Raw genomic sequence first — 19,789 nt, 5'->3', positions numbered from 1 at the left:
GGTACCGTATGACCCAGCAATTGCACTACTGGGTATTTACCCCGAAGATACAGATGCATTGAAAAGAAGGGCCACATGCACCCCAAGGTTCATAACAGCAATGTCCAAAATAGTCAAACTGTGGAAAGAGCTGAGATGCTCTTCAACAGATGAATGGATAAAAATGAGGTCCATATATGCAATGGAATATTAATTACTCAACCATCAGAAAGGATGAATACCCAAATTTGCATCAACGTGGATTGGACTGGAGGAGATTATGCTGAGTGAAATAAATCAAGCAGAGAAAATAAATTATCATATGGTTTCACTTACTTGTGGAACATAAAGAATAACATGGAGGACATTAGGAGAAGGAACGGAAAAATAATTGGGGTAAATCATAGGGAGAGACGAACCATGAGAGACAGTGGACTCTGAGAAACTGGAGAGTTTTAGAGGGGAGTGGAGTGGGGGGATGGGTGAGCATGGTGGTAGATATTAAGGAGGGCATGTATTGCATGGAGCACTGGGTGTTATACATAAACAATGAATCTTGCCACACTACATCAAAAACTAATCATATATTGTGATTAACATAACACAATTTAAAAAACAATATAAATAAATAAATAAATGGCTATAATAATGAGTTTTATGTTATGTGTTATGTTTAAAAATTTTAAAACTAAGTAAAATAAATATGTAAATACTAGTGGGAAAATAATACTTAGTCTCAAGCATAAACATATGAGTCTTTAAAAAAGAAAAAATACTAGGAGCCAAAAGAGACACTCGAGGATGTGATATATGAGTGACTATGATGGCTGCCGTCCTAGAAAGCAGCAGATTGTCATTAGTAGGCATGCCTCATTCTCACTTCAAAATACTTCAAGACTTTCTCCAAGTCTTTCTTTTCCCATATTCTTTCTTCTTCCACTTATAGTTTCTCTTAATTCATTATAGCTTTAAAATATGTTTACTGTATGTTGTATTTATTCCTTCTATTTATTTGTTTTGTAATTATTTATTTTAATTGTGTACTTTTTTGTTTTAAAAATAAAGTTTACATCTTCATATACATAATATAAGTTAATTTTTCTCTTTTTTCCAGTTTTATTGTGAAACAATTTACATATATAATCACTATGTAAATTTAAGGTGTACAGCATGATGGTTCAATTTGTATATATTATAAATTGATTACCACAATTGATTTAGTTAACATCTGTCATCTCATATAGATACAATGTAAAGAAATTAATTTTCTTCTGGGACCAGAATTTCTTTTTCTTTAAATTTTTTTTAATATGAGTGAAGTCAACACACAATGTTACATTAGTTTCAGGTGTACAATGTGGTGATTTGACAAGTCTATAGGTTATGTAGTGCTCACAAAAGTAGCTACCATCTGTTACCATATAACATTATTACAATGTTATTGATTATATTCCCTATGCTGTACTTTTATTCTCATGACTTATTCATTGCATAACGTGAAGCCTTCACCCCTTCACCCATTTTGCCCATACCCCTACCCTCTCCCTTCTGGCAACCATCAATTTGTTCTCTGTACTTACAGGTCTGATTCTGGTTTTTGTTTGTTTATTCATTTGTTTTGCTTTTAGGTTCCACATATAAATGAGATCATATGGTATTTGTCTTGGAATAGAATTTCTAAATTTTTTTCCACTAAATATCCACTTTCTTAAAAAGGACTGGAATAGGAATTCCACATTTCATATGATATTCAAGTTTATATCTCAGTGATCAGATTTCATCCTATTCAGCTGTATTTTCATTTACTTTTTAACTGTATTTCTTATTTCCTCAGCCCCACTTGGAAAATTATCACCTTTATAAAGAAACTTATAAATAAACTTCCTTGCATTTCCTTCTCTATGCCTAATTTCATTTCCCATTGGATTTTCTTTGGTCTCACATATCAGGTTGTGATCAGTGGCAGGATATCAGAGAACTTGGGATAGAGTTCTCTGAAGGGATCAGCCTCCAGATCAAATTTGAAGCCAGAGTGACATTAAAGCATCTTTATTTGGTAACTGGATGATAGTGTGAGCCCCTTTACTCAAGCAGCTGAGTAAAGAAGACTCAGAATTGGAATATAATCTTTGTTTCCTGAATCCAAGGTTGTTTTTTCCCTTGTAGGTGTTGTAAAATCTCCTGAGTGTAGGAAAGATATCAGGAGAACCCACATTAAAGAATGAAGAAGACATAAAGATTTTCAGAGAAGAAAAGTATAGATAGGATACTTGTTGGTCATATTATAAGGAGAGGTGTCCGGAGGCTAGTCAAGGAAGATTTTGACCCTTTCTGGAGTCATTAGGGAAAGGAGGCTTGGAGGAAATGTAGTGGCCCAGTACTGGCTTCTATAGCAACCCATTGTCTGAACACATTGTCAGGTGACAGAGGGATGACTCCCTCCCTCCCTATATTGCTCTTGGCAATACCTGGGACCTATACTGTCTTATCCCTGGCCTCCATTTCTCAGCACCATATCCCTCATATGAGCCCCTCCTGGCCTTGTCCATTGAGCAAGCTGTTGAATCACCATCAGATGTATGGCTGTACAAATGTTCATAGTTCACATGCTTGTATGCCTCAGAAAGGATAAGTCCTGGGTGAGCTGTATTTGGATCCAATGTCACATTTGCTATAGAGAAAAAAAAATAAATTCTGATCATAACCAATGTGTGGAGCATTTTAAAATATAAATTCCATGATATCAACATCTAAACAGGCAAACCAAAGTTTTTGGTGACATAAGAAATTTGAAGTGAAGGGAGTTTATAGGGCACACAAAACAACCTATTGACACACAGAAGTCCTTCATCCACAGAGCAAGAAACATCAATAAACATGTCACCATATTTTTAAAGGTCTTAGTGAAATGTTCATGCCAACAGAATCTCAATCAGGTCTCAGCTCTCAGCTGAGAAAGCATGGATGGCTCTGCTACCTTTTTCTTCTTTGCCTTTAAGTAGGTAACTTGGGAATGTTCACAGGAGGAACAAATTACTATCTTTTAATCCTTTTAAATTACTGTCTTTTAATCCTTTTGTTCCTTTTATCACTATAAATTCTGGTATCATTCAGCACAGATCCTCCATTAAATGAATGTAAGCCATAGAATCTCATGTTTCATTAATGACTGAATGTTCACTGCATGCCTCCCCCATGTGACTGCTCAAAAAAGAAGCTAGGGAAGGCGGACAGCAAGGCTCCCCCTACAAAGGATGCTCCATACCTGACTTACCTTTTTAACATCTCTTCCTCTTGACCAGGACTACAGTTGCAGCAAGAGTTAATACCAAAATAAGCACTATCTTCCATGAAAAACTCATCATGGGCTCTAAAACTGAAAATCCAGAATGCCATTAAATCATGAAGCTGGGAAAATTCCAAGATCATTCTTTTTATCTGAGCAGCTCTTGAGTTAGAGAAGACAGTGAAAAGTGGGTCTCTTAAGGAAGAAGCTGATCTGTTCCTCTCTACTCTGCAGAAGCTGAGGGGAGACCCAAAGTTTATGCTAACTTTATTGTTTGCTCCTGTCAGAAACACACACACACATACACACACACACACACACACACACACACACATTTTTTTCTTGTCTCTTTTCCAATTATATCACTGCCATCACTGAAATAACAAGGGTAGGAAAAGGATAAAATTACCTAATCCACAGGCATGAAGATGGTGTTAAGAAAAACTAGTTTAGAATCACAAAGACAATCCACAATAAGGAAAAAAAAGTGATACTGCTTTCACATCAGAAGAAGAGAGTTTGTCCTTGCAGTGATGGTAGAGACAAGTCTTAGAAGTTAGTGTATATGCAACAATATAACCTTAGGGCTTTAGTCAAGAGATGTCAGTAGGATCTCCAGGTGTCCTGAAGTGATAGCAGGTGATTTTATAAGAAAGAGAAAAATAAAAATTAAAAATAATATAGTGATAAAATAAGTAAGTCTTGGTTTACCTTCATATGTATTTCCCAAAGTTGAGAGGAACACATGGAGTCACCAACCTGAGAGAGAAAAAGTTGCCTTTTTCTCCTCGTCAAGAAGGGGGTTGCGAATGGAACAAGTTATGTTCACAATAGAGCTGTTCGTGACCAATAGAGATGTCTCCACATGGAACAGTCCATGGCTATCTTTAGTCAGAACCTCTGAAAATGATGGTATTATCTTTCCTTCCATGTCCTTCCATTGCGCATGGGGCTCTGGGAACCACCCTTCTGAACTGCATATCAGTTCTATTTCTCCATCCTTCTGTTCTTTTACAGTGATGAGTGGGGACGACCCCAGACCTGGAGAATAGAGATCAAGGAACAAAACCTAGAGCATCTGCAAGTGGTTATACCGTCAGTAACTTCACTGAGAGGAAAGATGGGAAGGCCTTGGCTGAGAGAACAATGTTTATAGTGGAATTATACTCCATCTAGGGATGAGAGAGACTAGCTGGAATGGCTTCTAGTTTTGTTATGTTAGGCTTATTTTTATTTTTTGTATTCCTACAGTCATCCTCAGTTAAAGTCACAGGAATGATAAATTTTAAATCCAATCTTTTCTCTTCTGTATCTGAAAACAAAATAGCTTTGACCAAGATATGAATCACATGGACAGGATTAAAGAAAGTGAGTAAAAGAATATCCTCAAATATCAGCATTTTATAAACATGTTCATCCAGTGGCAGAAAATAAGAGTCCATTTAATTTCTCAATATGTACCCCTGTGGATATTTTATGATTATGTTTATGAATTAAGACTCAAAATCAATGGGAGAAACAAACTAATTATCCAAGATGTTGGCCTGTGCCTTCAATGGCATTAGCTGATCTTGAAAAATCAATTCTTACTCACAAATATAAACAGTGGGAAATTATGATGCAAGGAATGATTTTGTCTTTCTTCTTCCATCCTGCCAGTTCTGTTGATGCTTATTACTTTTTCTTTTATATGGATATAGTTTAGTCTTCACATAACTATACTTCCCAGTAACTATACATTGTTCAGAATTTTAAGAACACTCTATGAAACAATGAGCTTTGTGTATAGTTGTGGAGTAAAATCTCAAATTTTACTAAATGTGTGGTCATTTTACAGAGATCATGGGAAGTACACAATTTTTACACCCAGAGAATTATATCTGGTCCATTTGAGTTTGTGAACTTGAAGTATGTACTACAGTTCTTATCCTTCAGAGGGTTGAGTATAAATTTGACAAGTGAAAATCCAAAAATTTCAGGTCCCTGGGAAAATTTCCAAGAACTAGAATGTTAAAGCCGTAGGAACAGAGGTTGAATCCAAAACATCTGGAATCCTTACCTACTATCTTCAGATCCAAACTGGCCTCCTGATACACACCGTCTTTTTCAAAAAGGCACCGGTACTGCCCATTATCTGATGTTGTAGCATTGTATATCTGCAGTGTCAGTCTCCCTTCATCAATGGCGTCACTCACCAACAATGTCCTCCCTCTATATTCTGCCATCTGCTCTTCAGTCACATGTTCCCCATCCACATATGTGTAAACAGCAGGATAACGGCGTGATTGGACCCATCTCACCTCCATGCTCTGTGCATTAGTCTTGGGGGACAGGTAACAAGTTAATTGTATGTCTTCTCCCACTCTGACAAGAATGGGCTGGGACGGTCCAATCACTTTTAAGGAAGCTGTAAAATACAACAGAGAAAACACAATGAAAGACAAAAAATGGAGCAAATAGTGTCATCAGTAGGAACATCTCCAGTGGGTTTAGAACCCATGGGCATCTTAGTGGAGCTGAGAGGCACAAGGTCATCCTTCAGAGAGGGGGAGGTTTGGTGGAATCAGGATAGTGCTTGTCCCTGGAAAAAAAGAATGATTAATGGAACCCACACCCATCTCAACCTATTTTATTCAGATTATAACTCAAAAAATAATTTTGTAATAAATACTCCTGGAATAAAAATATTTGTATCACTCCATATCTGTATGACCTCCTTAAACTACTTCTCAATCCGTGTATGCCTCAGTTTCTTAAATTGTGAAATAAATATATCACTATCAAAATCCTAAGATTGCTCTGACTATGCACTGTGAGTGGAGGCATGCAGACTGTGAAACCTGAGGACACTGAAGCCAATCCCTTTGCCTTGATAATGATAAGGATAAAAATGAGTTTCAGGTGGATTTTTAGTAATGAAATGTGAAGAAAGCTTCCCCTGGTTTGATTTTTATAACACCTTATGAGTCAGATCCAACCACCATATTTTAGTTCTGTGAGGTCCAACATATTTGGAGCTCTAAACACCCATCAGGTTCAATATCCTGATTATTTTAAGAAACATTTTAAGACCAAGAATTGGGGAGGTTGGCAAAATACAAAACACACAAAAAAATGGATACACAAAAAGTCTAATTCTCCCATTGTGAAAAATTGGAGATTTTATCTGATGGCTTTCCTGGACACAAGCTATGTTTCACAGCCAGTTCATCAGGCTCTAGCCATACCAGTTTTTCTCTGTTCTAAATTAAGAATCATCCTTTCCTATAGAATGGCAAAAATACTTTCACATAAGTTATGGTCATTTATAATAGAAATAAAGGCATAAATGTGTATATTGTTGGATGAGAGTCAATGATCAAAGGTAAAAATGTCCTCATTATGTAATTAGCTACAATCTTCAAGGTATTTCTTTAGAAAGGAAACTTATTATCAATCAACATGATCCTAATTTTTAGATTATTATCTCCTATACTAGCTAAAATTTGACTCCCGATTACCTCTAGCATTTTGTTTGCTTTATCCTTCAATTTTACCTAAAATAATATATCTGTTAAAATACAAAGACAAAAGTAGGAGTCAGTGCAAGTGCCCCTCAGAACAATGTATTACTTAAAATATAACCCCCAGGAAATTTTACTAGTTACCAAGCGCATTTAGATACAGCCTTAAGCAAAACAGATACTGCAACAGGCCTCTGGGGGAGAGGACGATATATGGCCTTGAAGCTGAGCAGCTGGGGATGCCTGGCTTGCTCAGGGCAGAACATTGCCTGCTTCATGGAAGCCGAGCAGCTGGGAACACCCAGCCAGCTCAGGGCTGAACGCCACCTGCTTCGTTTTTCCCTTATCTCCCCTTTCTCCCCAGAGAGCACCTGTGGCTACTTAGATAAGTCCTTTGAATGTGCTTGTTCAACAATAAACTTTATATTGTACAGACATATTCTGCCCTCCTTCTTGTTTATCTACATGACATATGACTAACGTTTGACCTTCATCGACTCTTCTGATGGTTCCTGTTTCTATCTAATAAAAGCGAGACTGTGGAGTTGCTCAGGGCAGCAGTCTTTTCAACTGTTGTCCCCTGCTCCCAATCTCTTGCAGCTGACTTGTTTGTGCCTAATTCTTCTCCCATTCGCCAACTGGAAGCGGCAAGTCAGAAAAAATAAACTAGGGATTTGTCTGCTGCTATTTCTTCGTCCATGTATTTACAGTAAATTACTTAACAAAAAGACAATTTCCTTATCTCCATTACCCATATGAGTAGGTGCGTGATAGATATATGAAACCCCTGTTATTCCAGAATCCAAGTAAAAAATAAAGTTGAAAGTACAGGGAAAAAATCATGCAGCCCAATCTGTTAATAGGTGATATTCTTCTAGAATACAAGCTCCTTGAGAGAAGCTCTGCATATTCCCCTTTCTTTATATACTTTTATATACACGTGTGCCTTCTACACAATTTGTGCCCACATTTATTGTTTTGTTATATTTTTGGTGTATTATATGTATGTTGCTAAAATGGCTTCTGAATATTCACCAAAAATTAAATCTTCTCTGGAGTGTGCAGTTTACTGAATAATACACCAATTCCTTAAAACATAATAATCCCATCATCATGTCATATAATCCTTTTTCAATCAGCATATTCAATTTAGTGGACTATCTCATTTCCTCAATATCTTATATTTTTATATTATATAATATAATATTAATTATATCATATCATATTCTCACTCTTAGAGCTTGACACTAAATCAAAGATTTAGTCTTTCAAGCATAGTCATTTTGAAGATGAGGAAAATAGAGACAATGATTTACAATGATTTACAAAAATCTCACATAAGTAATTAAGAACTTGCACTCTTAAGTCAGATGAGAGGACAAATATTCACAACTTCTCAGTGGTTTCCTACAAACCACAAATGTCTACAAAATTGTTGCCAGCTATAAAATGAGGGTAAATCTATTAACTTTTATAATTATTATAATAAAAAGAAATAATCTCTGTAAAGCATTTAGCATCAGACTTGGCATATAATTAATATTTTTAAAAACTACTCATTCTTATTTTTTTATTTTTCTGTTTATTTTTCCAACTTCAGAATGCTTTTTTAAATATAATTAACATATAATGTACTATTTGTGTGAATCATCAGTCTTACACAATTCACAGCACTTACCATAGCACATACCCTCTCCAGTGTCCATCACCCAGTCCTATCTCTTCTCCCTCTCCCAGAAGCCCTTAGTTTGTTTCCTGAGATTGAAAGTCTCTTATACTTTGTCTCCCTCCACAGTCACATCTTGTTTCATTTTTCCCTCCCTTCCCCCATGAACCCCTGCCCTGCCTCTCAAATTCCTCATATCAGACAGATCATATGATAATTGTCTTTCTCTGATTGACTTATTTCACTTAGCTTAATACCCTCTAGTTTCTCACTGCAAATGGCAAGATTTGGGGTTTTTTTGATGCCTGCATAGTATTCCATTATATACCACATATATATTCCTATATACCACATATATATATATGTGGTATACATACCACATCTTCTTTATCCATTCATCTGTTGATGAACATTTAGGTTCTTTCCATAGTTTGGCTATTGTGCATATTGCTGCTGTAAACATTCAGAAGCATGAAAACTAGTCATTAATTTTATAAGATTATTTGATGAGTGGGGGATGGTGGAGGTTGGGCTAGATGAGTGATGGGTATTAAAGAGGGCACTTGTTGTGATGAGCACTGGGTGTTGTATGTAAGTGATGAATCACTGAATTCTACTCCAGAAATCAAAATTGCACTGTATGTTAACTAACTAAAATTTAAATTATTTTTTTAAAAAAGATTATTTGCCAGAATGGGAACTGCAACTGTTTGCCAGCAGCCAACTGCAGTGGGTCCTTGTCTCTGAGTTCTAATTCATGAGGAAAATATAGAGGTAGCTGTGAAACTTCTGGTATCCTCAATCAACAGCCCTCAAAGCTCCTAAGGGTGCAGACCTCTAAAATCCACCTAACAGGAGCCAGGCAGAGCTCCATATTTTCATCATGTTTTACTGTGGGCCCAGAAGGTCAGCACAACTAGGAACAGCACAACACCAGATTGTATTCTGTGTACTGGGTCTCCAATGGACATGTTAACATGGTTCGAATTACTCAGAGGAGTGACTCATCACCCAAAGTCTTCCTGAAGATGATATTTGCTGTGTGTTTTCATAGATGGCTTCTATGCTATTGAGGTATGTACTCTCTATCCCTACACTGTGACGAAGGTTTTGTTGTTGTTATTGTTTTAAGATTTTATTTGTTTGAGAGAGAGAGAGAGACACAGTGAGAATGGGAACACAAGCAGGGAGAGTAGGAAAGGGGGAAGTAGTCTTCCTGCTAAGCATGGAGCCCAATGTAAGCCTTGATCCAGGACTCTGGGATCATCACCTGAGCCAAAGGCAAATGCTTAACAACTGAGCCACCCAGATGCCCCTGTGAAGAGTTTTAATCAAGAAAGGGAGATACCATGATCACGAAGGTGGTTTTCCCAGGGCGAGGCTTATCCATTGCACTCCGGATGTGCTGACCCCTGCGATTTCCCCAAATGTGGGAAACTCGACTGCATAATTTGTGGTAGTGGGGGACTGCGTTCGCGCTCTCCCCTGAGCTTGTATGTTTAAAAATTAGGCTTTAGTGGTTTTCTCTTTTTTGGTTTTTCTACTTTTGTAAGAAGAGGCTTGAGGTGGGGTTTACGTGTTCGATTTTTTTCTGGTGGTCTTTGAAGTGGAGTGTTTTTTGAAAACATAGGAAGAGGAGTGCTTGGGTGGTTCAGTGGGCTAAAGCCGCTGCCTTTTGCTCGGGTCGTGATTCCGGGGTTCTTGGTTTGAGCCCCACATCGAGTTCTCTGCTCACCAGGAAGCCTGCTTCTTTCTCTCTTTCTGCCTGCCTCTCTGCCTACTTGTGATCTCTGCCTGTCAAATAAATAAATAAAATCTTTAAAAAAAAAAAAGAAAGGATGCTATATTTTGTCAAATGCTTTTTCTGCACCTACTGAGAGGATCATATAGTTCTTGTCCGTTCTTTTATTATGTTGTGTATCACTTTGATTGATTTACAGATGTCGAACCAACCTTGTAGCCCAGGAATAAATCTCACTTAGTTGTGGTCAATAATCCTTTTAATGTACTGTTGGATCCTATTGGCTAGGATTTTGGTGAGAATTTTTGCATCCACATTTATCAGGGATATTGGTCTGTAATTCTCCTTTTTGTTGGAGAGCTTTTGTACAACAAAAGAAACAGTCAACAAAACCAAAAGACAGCCAACAAAATGAGAGAAGATATTTGCAAATGACATATCAGATAAAAGGCTGGTATCCAAAATCTACAAAGAACTTCTCAAACTCAACACCCAAAGAACAAATAATCCAGTCAAGAAATGGGCAGGTGTGAACAGACATTTCTGCAAAGAAGACATCTAAATGGCCAACAGACCCATGAAAAAGTGTTCAACACCACTCAGTTTCAGGAAAATACAAATCAAAACCACAATGAGATAGCACCTCACACCAGTCAGAATGGCTAAAATTAACAAGCCAGGAAATGACAAGATATTGGCCAGGATCCAGAGAAAGGGGAACCCTCCTACACTGTTGATGGGAATGCAAATGGGTAGGCCACTCTGGAAAACAGTATGGATGCTCCTCAAAGAGTTGAAAATAGAGCTACTTTATGACCCAGCAGTTGCCCTGCTAGGTATTTACCCCAAAGATAGAAATGTAGTGATCTGAATGGCACTTGCTCCCCAATGTTTATAGCAGCAAAGTCTATAATAGCCAAACTATGGAAAGAGCCCAAATGTCCATCAACAGATGAATGGATAAAGAAGATGTTGTAATGTACATACAATGGAATGTTATGCAGCCATCAAAAAATTTGAAATCTTGCAATTTTTAACAATGTGGGTGGAACTAGAGGGTATTATGCTAAGTGAAATAAGTCAATCAGGGAAAGACAATTATATGATCTCACTGACATGTGGAATTTGAGAAACAAGGCAGAAGATCATAGGGGAAGAGTGGAAAAAAATGAAACAAGATGAAACCAGAAAGGTAGACAAACCATAAGAGACTCTTAATCTCAGGAAACAAAGTGAGGGTTGCTGAAACGGAGTGGGGTGAAAGATGGAGTGGCTGGGTGATGGACATTGAGGAAGGTATGTGTTGTGATGAGCACTGTGAATTGTGTAAGACTGATGTACCCTTGAAACAAATAATACATTGTATGTTAATATTTTTAAAAGTAAGGGAAACATATTGCATGAAAAAACAAAACAAAAAATAAGGGATTTTAGAAGTAAAATAATAATAATAAATAAATAAAAATTTAAAAATACAAAGTCCTCCCGAGGGACAGAGACATGTGTCAACCTGCCCAAAACACTGGCTTGACTTTCTGACATGTAACTAACAAGTTCTGCCAGTTAAGGTTGCAACTGCCCCTCAGAACAATGTATTACTTAAAATATAACCCCCGGGAAATTTTACTAGTTACCAAGCACATTTAGATACAGCCTTAAGAAAAATAGATACTGCAACAGGCCTCTGGGGGAGAGAACAATATATGGCCTTGAAGCTGAACAGCTGGGAACGCCTGGCCCACTCAGGGCTGAACGCCACCTGCTTCGTTTTTCCCTTATCTCCTCTTTCTCCCCAGAGAGCACCTGTGGCTACTTAGATAAGTCCTCTGAATGTGCTTGTTCAACTATAAACTTTATACTGCTTGTACAGACATATACTGCCCTCCTTATTGTCTATCTCCATGACATATAACTAACGTTTGACCTTCATCGACTCTTCTGTTGGTTCCTGTTTCTATCTAATAAAAGCGAGACTGTGGAGTTGCTTGGGGCAGCAGTCTTTTCGACTGTTGTCCCCTGCTCCCAATCTCTTGCAGCTGACTTGTTTGTGCCTAATTCTTCTCCCGTTTGCAGACTGGAAGCGTCAAAGTTTTCTGTCTGATCCTAAGCAGATGCTACGCAGGCAGAAGGGAATCTGACTTGAAAGGTATGGTTTACAGGGGTATAGGCCTCCTCAGTTTGTGGATTTACCTTTGACCTTCCTGAGGCTGTTCCCTTTATCTTTATGGCCAGATGGGGTTGAAAGTGTCACACTAGACCCTGGCTAGACTAGACTAGATTGGGGTGTGTTTCCCACCCTGATTTTCCTCAAAAATTCCTACACAGGCTGAAAAGTATGCTCAGTCTCACTAATCTGCAATAGGCAAGTGTACAGAAACATTCCTGTAACCAGTGTCTTGAGGGTAAGAAGGATATTGATGGAAAATGAATGATGCAAGGTCATATGCACGTGGGTAGGGAGCAGGCTAGTTATCATGGGCTGGGAGAAGAGGTCACAGAAAAGAGGAAGATGGTAAGGGAGTAAAGGAGAAACTCAAAGTGGCTCAAATATCAGTTGGTTACTTTTTAAACCATTTATCTATATCTTAGGTACAATAAAATAATACTACAGTTCAACCATTAAGTTAAAAAAAAAAAAAAGACAGAAAGAAAGAAAGAAAAAGAGGAAAAACGGGAAAATGGCTGATCAACCAAGACAGTATCCCAGGCTACATCTGGGAAAAGTAATGGCTCCTGCCCAGTAGTGATGAGGTTAGGATCCACTGGCATGAGGAGAAGGTGCAGAAACCACAGCAAGGCCAGAGGGTTGAGATGGTAGGTGGTGACCTCCAGTTACCATGATACTGTCTTCATGCTGGAAAGATTTTAAAAGGGCCTCCAGAGACCCACCAATTGTCCTATACCATCTCTTACACACAAAGGCAGCACTCTTTTTCTCCAGCCAGATAGAGCAGAGATGGTCTTCGCCCCTCACAGGCATCCATCTGAGGTTCAGTGGGATCCCTGTGAACACTTAAAGTCATAGGCTACACAGTGCAAATGTGCCTGAAGGAAGCTGTGCTTTGCCAGTCCCCTCTAGTACTAACTGAACTTGAGACTTGGTAAAGTCATGCCTCTGTTTCTCATCTGGATTATGAATTGTCATGTTAGCTCCCACTGGCTTTGTCCAGGGATTACCAATTCCCTTTGGGGCAAGCAGTATCTCTTTTATACTAATGCATCCAATGTCTACTTACCTAGCTCACTCTGGAGTTTCTCTGGAAAAAGAAAAAGAAAAATATATTAAGGAATTTGACCTAAAGAAAATGAGAGAAAATATTTAAAAAGAAAAGAAAGCTCTATATGTTATTAAAAACTCAATTCATCACCAGGCTATGGGTAATAAGGAGGGCATGTATAGCATGGAGCACTGTGTGTTATACAGAAAAAATGAATCATGGAACACTATATCAAGAACTAATGATGTACTGTATGTTGACTAATATAATAAAATAAATAAACAAACAAACATATAAATAAATAAATCTCAACTCCTAAAAAGGAAATTAAATACAGAAAAATATTCCTTCCTGTAGATCATCCAGTGATCCAACTGTTTTTCCTTTTGTTTGCACAACAAAAAGTCTCCCAGTTCTTTACCTCATGATAGCTTATTTATGCTGATATTTAACATACTGATATTTAACATCTTGTAAAAATTATATATATCCTTCTTATAAGTGCATGGTAAGTACAAAAGTATATGGATATAGACAATTATCCCCTATAATCCCAAACTGAGAAGTAAAACATATATAAAGCATTTATAATATGCATTCAGATATATATTACATCATATATATTCATATTATATAATATATACTCAGTTCCTTTTAACTTTCACATGTGACATTTACTTTAAATTCTTTCATATATCAATTTATAGTCACATTAGGTACTTAACACTCACTCCACTGTTGTATTGTGCCCTTTTTTACTGTTGTTTTATTACTATTTATAAATGAGGCTATAATTAAGATGCTATTATATAAATAGTTGTCTCCATCTCTGATTATCTTCACAATGCAGGTTGCTAGAAGCAACTGGCAAAATGTGGTATAGGACAACATTTTAATTGAAAGACTATAGTTTTATTTTCTTTATCATGTGATGCATACTTGTGAGTAAAGAAAATTAGTACAGAAAGAATTAAAGGTGGAACTTGAAAATAACTGGAATACCATTAACAATAGCCATTTAATCAAAATATAGTATATATTTCCAGACATAAATAGTTTATACTTTTTGATATATAGGACTAAATTTTAGATATTTTCCTTAATAAAAAAATATTAGGTGCTATGGAACAGTCCTTTGAACCTTTCCTGTTAATCACATTGTGTATTAGCATATTGGTCCTAGAAGCAGAGCTCTGACCTGGAATGGAGATGACAGAGCTCTTCTCCTCATTGAGGATGGGGTTGCGGATGAAACAGGACACAGCTTGCACAGAATCGTTCCTGACCACAAGAGTCGTTTCCACATAGAACAGGCCATTGACATCTTGGATGAAATGCTCAGAGACAGCCAGCAACTTCTCTCCTGTGATATCTGTCCAATAAACCTGGGGCTCTGGGAACCAGCCTTTTGCAGTGCACACAAGCTGGACTCCACTTTCCACAACTCCCCCAACGTGGATGTAAGGGGCAGACCCCAGACCTGTGGAGGGAAGACACATCCCTAAGGCCTGGATCCCATGGAGGCACAAACCATAGAAACCAAGATCCCAGTGACATTGCATGTAGGGAGAAGGCAGAAGTTTGTGGGTCCAAAGTCCTCTTCCCCTTCAAATTGGAGTTCATACACACTTTGCTTGTTCCTCATTCTGGATCTTTAAACTTTAGCATATGAGCAGTATTTTTCTTCAGATCCAGACAGGAGGAAAATAAGAGAAAGGGACATAGTGACATTTTGCTTATGTCACTAGTGCTGCCAACAAAGATGTGTTATAATTTATTCATTGAGCTTCCCCAGGCCACAAACTCTGTCTGACACTTTAGATGATATCTAGACTCTGATTAATTATAAGGTTTAATATAAGCCTTTAATATAAGCCAGAAATCATCTCCAGGAACTACTCTTCACATTCTTTCTGTTGGTAGTTGTGACCTTGGGGGAGCAAGTAGATAACCTGGGTATATAGAATGAAGAGCTCTGGTTTCTAAACATTCCTTACAGTCAATGGGAAAATGTTTTTGAGAAATTCTAGTTTTATGTAGTCATGAAATTCTTTCTTCAACCAACACTGCTTTCAAACCAAAACAAAGGGACTCTGTTTCCCATAGATGATAATTCTCTATCATTTGGTGGAGAAAGAGACTCACTCCCTTCACCTACAGCCTTAGAAAACGTGTGACTTATTTTCAAAGGTTCCTGATAGTGAACAGCTGCCTTCCTCTCTCCATATCTCAGAAATACATAGATTCTTTCATCCATCTTCGATTACCTATAACATAATAATAATAATCATAGTCATGGGTGTTAAGAAAAAATTATGTTAGGAAACAGCCTTAGTGTGAGTCAGAGATGGTGACATCTCCAGAGAACTATGTCCCTGAGAAGGTAAGTGGATTTGCCTGATTTTGTCTTTGGCATATGGGGGGAGTTATTCTTGCCAGGGAAATAGATGATAATTTACTTTTCAGATACATGTTTTTTCCCTAGGACAGATCCCCTTTTCTCAACTGTTCCTCACTTTGTCACTACAAAAGCATCAGGCAAAACCCTGTCATTCACAAATGCATCTGGAGTCCCCACATCATTGAACACTAATATTTAATAATCTCCATATAAGCACAGTTCTTATCCTCTTTCTTCCTAGCACTAGCTTTCTAACTGGAGGCACTCCACAAAGAAACAAAATTTTCATATTTACTTATTGCGTGTTGGAGGTTGGGTAGAGGACAATGCATTCCACTGAGATATGGCTGCTGGGCAGTCTGCTAGACACAGAGATTGGCTTGTTGTATCACACCAGCCTGATACACCAGCCTCATTGGTACCTCAGTGAAACTGCTAATGACCAGATGTCATGGATTGCAATTAGTGGTCACAAATAGTCAAAACTGGTTAAGTTAAATTTGAGAAGATTTTTTAAGTGAGCTTGCTTTGAAGACTTCAGGTTTACTTGCCTTCGGATGAGTCAGGACAGTGGACTGGCATTTAGGAACTGCCTTGAGGATTAGAAAGGAATTTTTCAAGTGGTAATAGGCTTACCACAAATTAATATACTTCTCTCTCCAAGACTCTGTCTATTCCAAAATATTCACCTGCTACTTGAAGCAGTAAGCTTGTTTCTCCACAGTAGTTATTCTCTTGGAAATGGCACCAGTATTGTCCATTATCAGATGGTTGGATGTTGTTTATCTTCAGAGTCACATTTCCCTCGTGATTGCCATCCTTTATCCACTCTACACGGTCTCTGTACTCCTCCATCTGCATCTCAGTCATATCGGCTCCATCCCAGTATGCAAACACAGGTGTGCTGGGCTCTGAGGAGTACCATATCACTTTCATGTGCATTGTGGTCCTCTTGGGGAGGAGCTGACAGGTTAGTAGGGCATCTTCCCCAATCCTGGCTAGGATAGGGTATGTAGGACCAACCACTCTCCAGGTATCTACAAAACAGAGTGAAAAAGAAGAACCAGGAAATGCCAATTAGAAGATTAATATACTGGTTTTGGGATGTCCAGCCTATCAAAATGGAGGCACCTGGAGGAGGGAAGGCTTTATTTTCAATAATTTAGAGAAATCTGACATGATGGTTTGCACATTTGGCTGTTCAAAAGAGAATTCTGTGTACTGAAAATAAGATGCAGTTCAAAAATTTGAGTGTTAGTGCTAAATCTATCACAACAGTGTGATTTGGGGGGGTGCACAAACTCATTATTTTCAATGAGATTTGAGATTTGGAATCTCAAGTTCTTCATCTTTAAGATACTAAGGCCACCATCTATGGGTTGTTTTTATTCTCAAGTAAGTTAATGTGTAAGTTGATATTTCCCCCTGACACTGAATTTTCATAATCCCTTTTTAAGGTACAATTCAGCCACTGAGATTTCCAAATCCATTTATTGGAAATCTTCTAATTTCTTAGTTTCCAAATATTTTTATGATGTTTAATTTGTGGTAAGAAGCAGCCATTTTTCTTGCACCCAAAGTGCTGTCCTGTGTGGAAGCAGGAAAATGGATAAATAACTTAATGTGTTCCAGGTACTTCTTCCTGGGCAGCCTCATTTAATCTTAAAGCCTGTCCTAGACTTTAAGACATAGGTATGTTGTTATTATCATAAAGATGAGAAAACTATAAGGCAGAAGGCACGCAAGTAGCTTTTCAAAGGTAAGCCAGCTGGAAGTGGAAGACCCTTTCCGGAACACAGATGCATTGGTTCCTGGTCCCTCAGTCCTACTATTGTCCTAGTGCTGCTGATTTAGAGTTCTGCCTGTGGATTCTATCACTGGGACATTTAGGTGTACAGTAAAGGGAAGAAGGGCACCCTACCTGGCTCCCTTAGGGTGAGCAGTACAAAGAAGAAAGAGGCAACTGCACCAGACACACTGTGTCCTGGTAAATCCACCATTCTCCCTGCAGGCAATACAAAAGAAAAATATGAGTACACCCAACCGATACTGTAATGGAGCAAGTCGCTCTGTGGTTTCCAGCAGGTACATAGTTACAACAAGGAATCAACATCAATCCCTCCACAATCAAACAAGGAAATGACCTTGGCTCAATTTCTCCACAGTTTCCCTGATCATTTCTGACCCCTCACCTCATGTGTTGTACTTCAAGCTATTTTTTTAGGCCTGAGGGAAGATTTCTGAATGAAATGAAAATTCCTCTTGAGTTAAAGGAATAATATTCTTTTATTTTTAAAAATCTCTTAAGGTCCATTTATTTGGAGCATGCAGAAATTTTATAGTAGGATTCAAATATTTTTTCTTGCCTGCCTCCCAGCCCCTCCTGCAAATTTCTTCATCACTACCTTCTCCTAAGTGTACAGGAAAGAGCAGAAAGGTTCTGCCTCCTCACTCTTCAGCCAGGAAGCCATCGCGAGTGCCTTGGGAGAACCCAAAGCCCAGGGCACACCTTGGAAAGTGAATGGAAGAGTGGTGGAAATGGTGCTACAGGAAGAGACCACCAAGGAAACCACCCTAAATTGCCTTTCAGTGTCATTTTGAAACACAAAGGGTTGAGTAAAAGAAATAGCCCAACTACAGAGAACCGCAAACCCAACATGCCCATTATACCAGCACTATAAAAATGCTTCCAGGGGCACCCGGGTGGCTCAGTGATTTAAAGCCTCTGCCTTCAGCTCGGGTCGTGATCCCAGGGTCCTGAGATTGAGCCCCGCATCTGGCTTTCTGCTCGGAGGAGAGCCTGCTTCCCTTCCACTCTCTGCCTGCCTCTCTGCCCACTTGTGATCTCTGTCTATCAAATTAAAAAAAAAAAAAAAATGCTTCCACACAGCTAAAAAGTTTTAAAACTACCAGAACAAAAATCGAATGCCAGCTTTAGTTTTGAAAACTGAAAAATTCAGAGTGAAAGAAGCCCAAGACTCATTCCATTTAACATGTCCGGCTTCTTACTGCTTCACACCTTCAACTAGAAGAATCTGTTTGGGAGCAATGATAAGCTGGTGATTGCTTCTTTTTCCCCAGAAACTAGTACCAGTAAGATTCTATAGGGCAGGGGGAATGCAACAGTCACTGAAATACAGATTATAAACCAAATGGTTCAGGAGATGATTTATACTCTATTATAACTGCTTTTTAAAATGATGCATACGTTCATCTAAAATGCCCTAGGAAGATGATACAAACCCAGTCACAATACATAGATATACATGAGACTCAAATATCTATATGAAAATGGGGCTGAGCATTAACAGACATCATGGACAATCCCTAGTTCACCACTGGAGACATCAGTCACTTCCCTTCTGAACAAAGGAGGTTGCAGATGCCTCCTCTTGTGAAAAGCAGAAACATTTTGTTTGAACAAGTAAGAGCAAGTAACAAGAGGTAAAACCCATGCCAAGCAGCATCCTTCAGTCCTGTGAACTAAAAGGACTCACATTTGCTATAAACAGTTTACAGATACGTGTTCTTTTAGGTCTTTCATTTTAAAGCAGAGGGAGAACCTTCAAATGCAACTAGAAAAAAATTGCCCAAATTAACGAAGCTTTTGCAGAAAGTTGTGAAAATGCATCTTAACCCTCACTGGTGCTCAGAGAAATTCATGAGCCAGTATAAACAGGGAGAGTAACTGCCTTAGACTAGGGTTCTGAAAGGGGAAAGGGAGAATCTTGCCCCTGGGGGGTATTTGGCAATGTCTGCAGAAATTTTCTGTGGTCACAACTGGGGAAAGGGGACATCCGATGAGTTGCTACATATCCTACAATTCACAGGACAGCCTCTAGAGCAAAGAATTATCCAGCTTAAAGTGCCATTAATGCCAAAGGAAAACACTACCATAGACCATCTGCTGTCAGTATGCTGAAAATGCTTGGCAGATTTTTACTAAATAAACAACTGAATTTACATTGCAAACTTGAAAACATTTTCATTATCAG

At 38.3% G+C, this 19,789-nt stretch overlaps 1 protein-coding gene and 1 non-coding gene across 2 annotated transcripts; one reads left to right on the top strand and one right to left on the bottom strand.

Annotated features, from left to right (window-relative positions):
- Positions 1-4,016: 4,016 nt before the first annotated feature.
- Positions 4,017-17,794, bottom strand: BTNL2 (butyrophilin like 2). Its single transcript, XM_044238038.1, has 6 exons — positions 17,716-17,794; positions 16,484-16,831; positions 14,592-14,873; positions 13,412-13,432; positions 5,325-5,672; positions 4,017-4,306 (listed from the first exon to the last, which is right to left on the bottom strand). The coding sequence occupies exons 1-6, from the start codon at positions 17,792-17,794 to the stop codon at positions 4,017-4,019; spliced, it is 1,368 nt and encodes a 455-aa protein (XP_044093973.1).
- Positions 9,759-9,922, top strand: LOC122896738. Its single transcript, XR_006382425.1, has one exon. It is a non-coding gene; the product is annotated as a U1 spliceosomal RNA (small nuclear RNA).
- Positions 17,795-19,789: the final 1,995 nt, after the last annotated feature.

The sequence above is a fragment of the Neovison vison genome, chromosome 1, assembly GCF_020171115.1.
Source record: "Neovison vison isolate M4711 chromosome 1, ASM_NN_V1, whole genome shotgun sequence".
Classification (NCBI taxonomy): domain Eukaryota; kingdom Metazoa; phylum Chordata; class Mammalia; order Carnivora; family Mustelidae; genus Neogale; species Neogale vison.
This window is presented reverse-complemented; position numbering and strand designations above follow the sequence as displayed.

Bases quoted from the DNA above. Each gene is read 5' to 3' on its own strand.
- BTNL2 (XM_044238038.1), bottom strand. From the start codon at position 17,794: ATGGTGGATTTACCAGGACACAGTGTGTCTGGTGCAGTTGCCTCTTTC. The intron at 13,433-14,591 runs GTCAGAGCTCTG...TTCTTTTTCCAG, and splicing joins CTCTGTCATCTCCATTCCAG to AGAAACTCCAGAGTGAGCTA. The intron at 4,307-5,324 runs GTAAGGATTCCA...TCTATTCTCCAG, and splicing joins TTTGGATCTGAAGATAGTAG to GTCTGGGGTCGTCCCCACTC.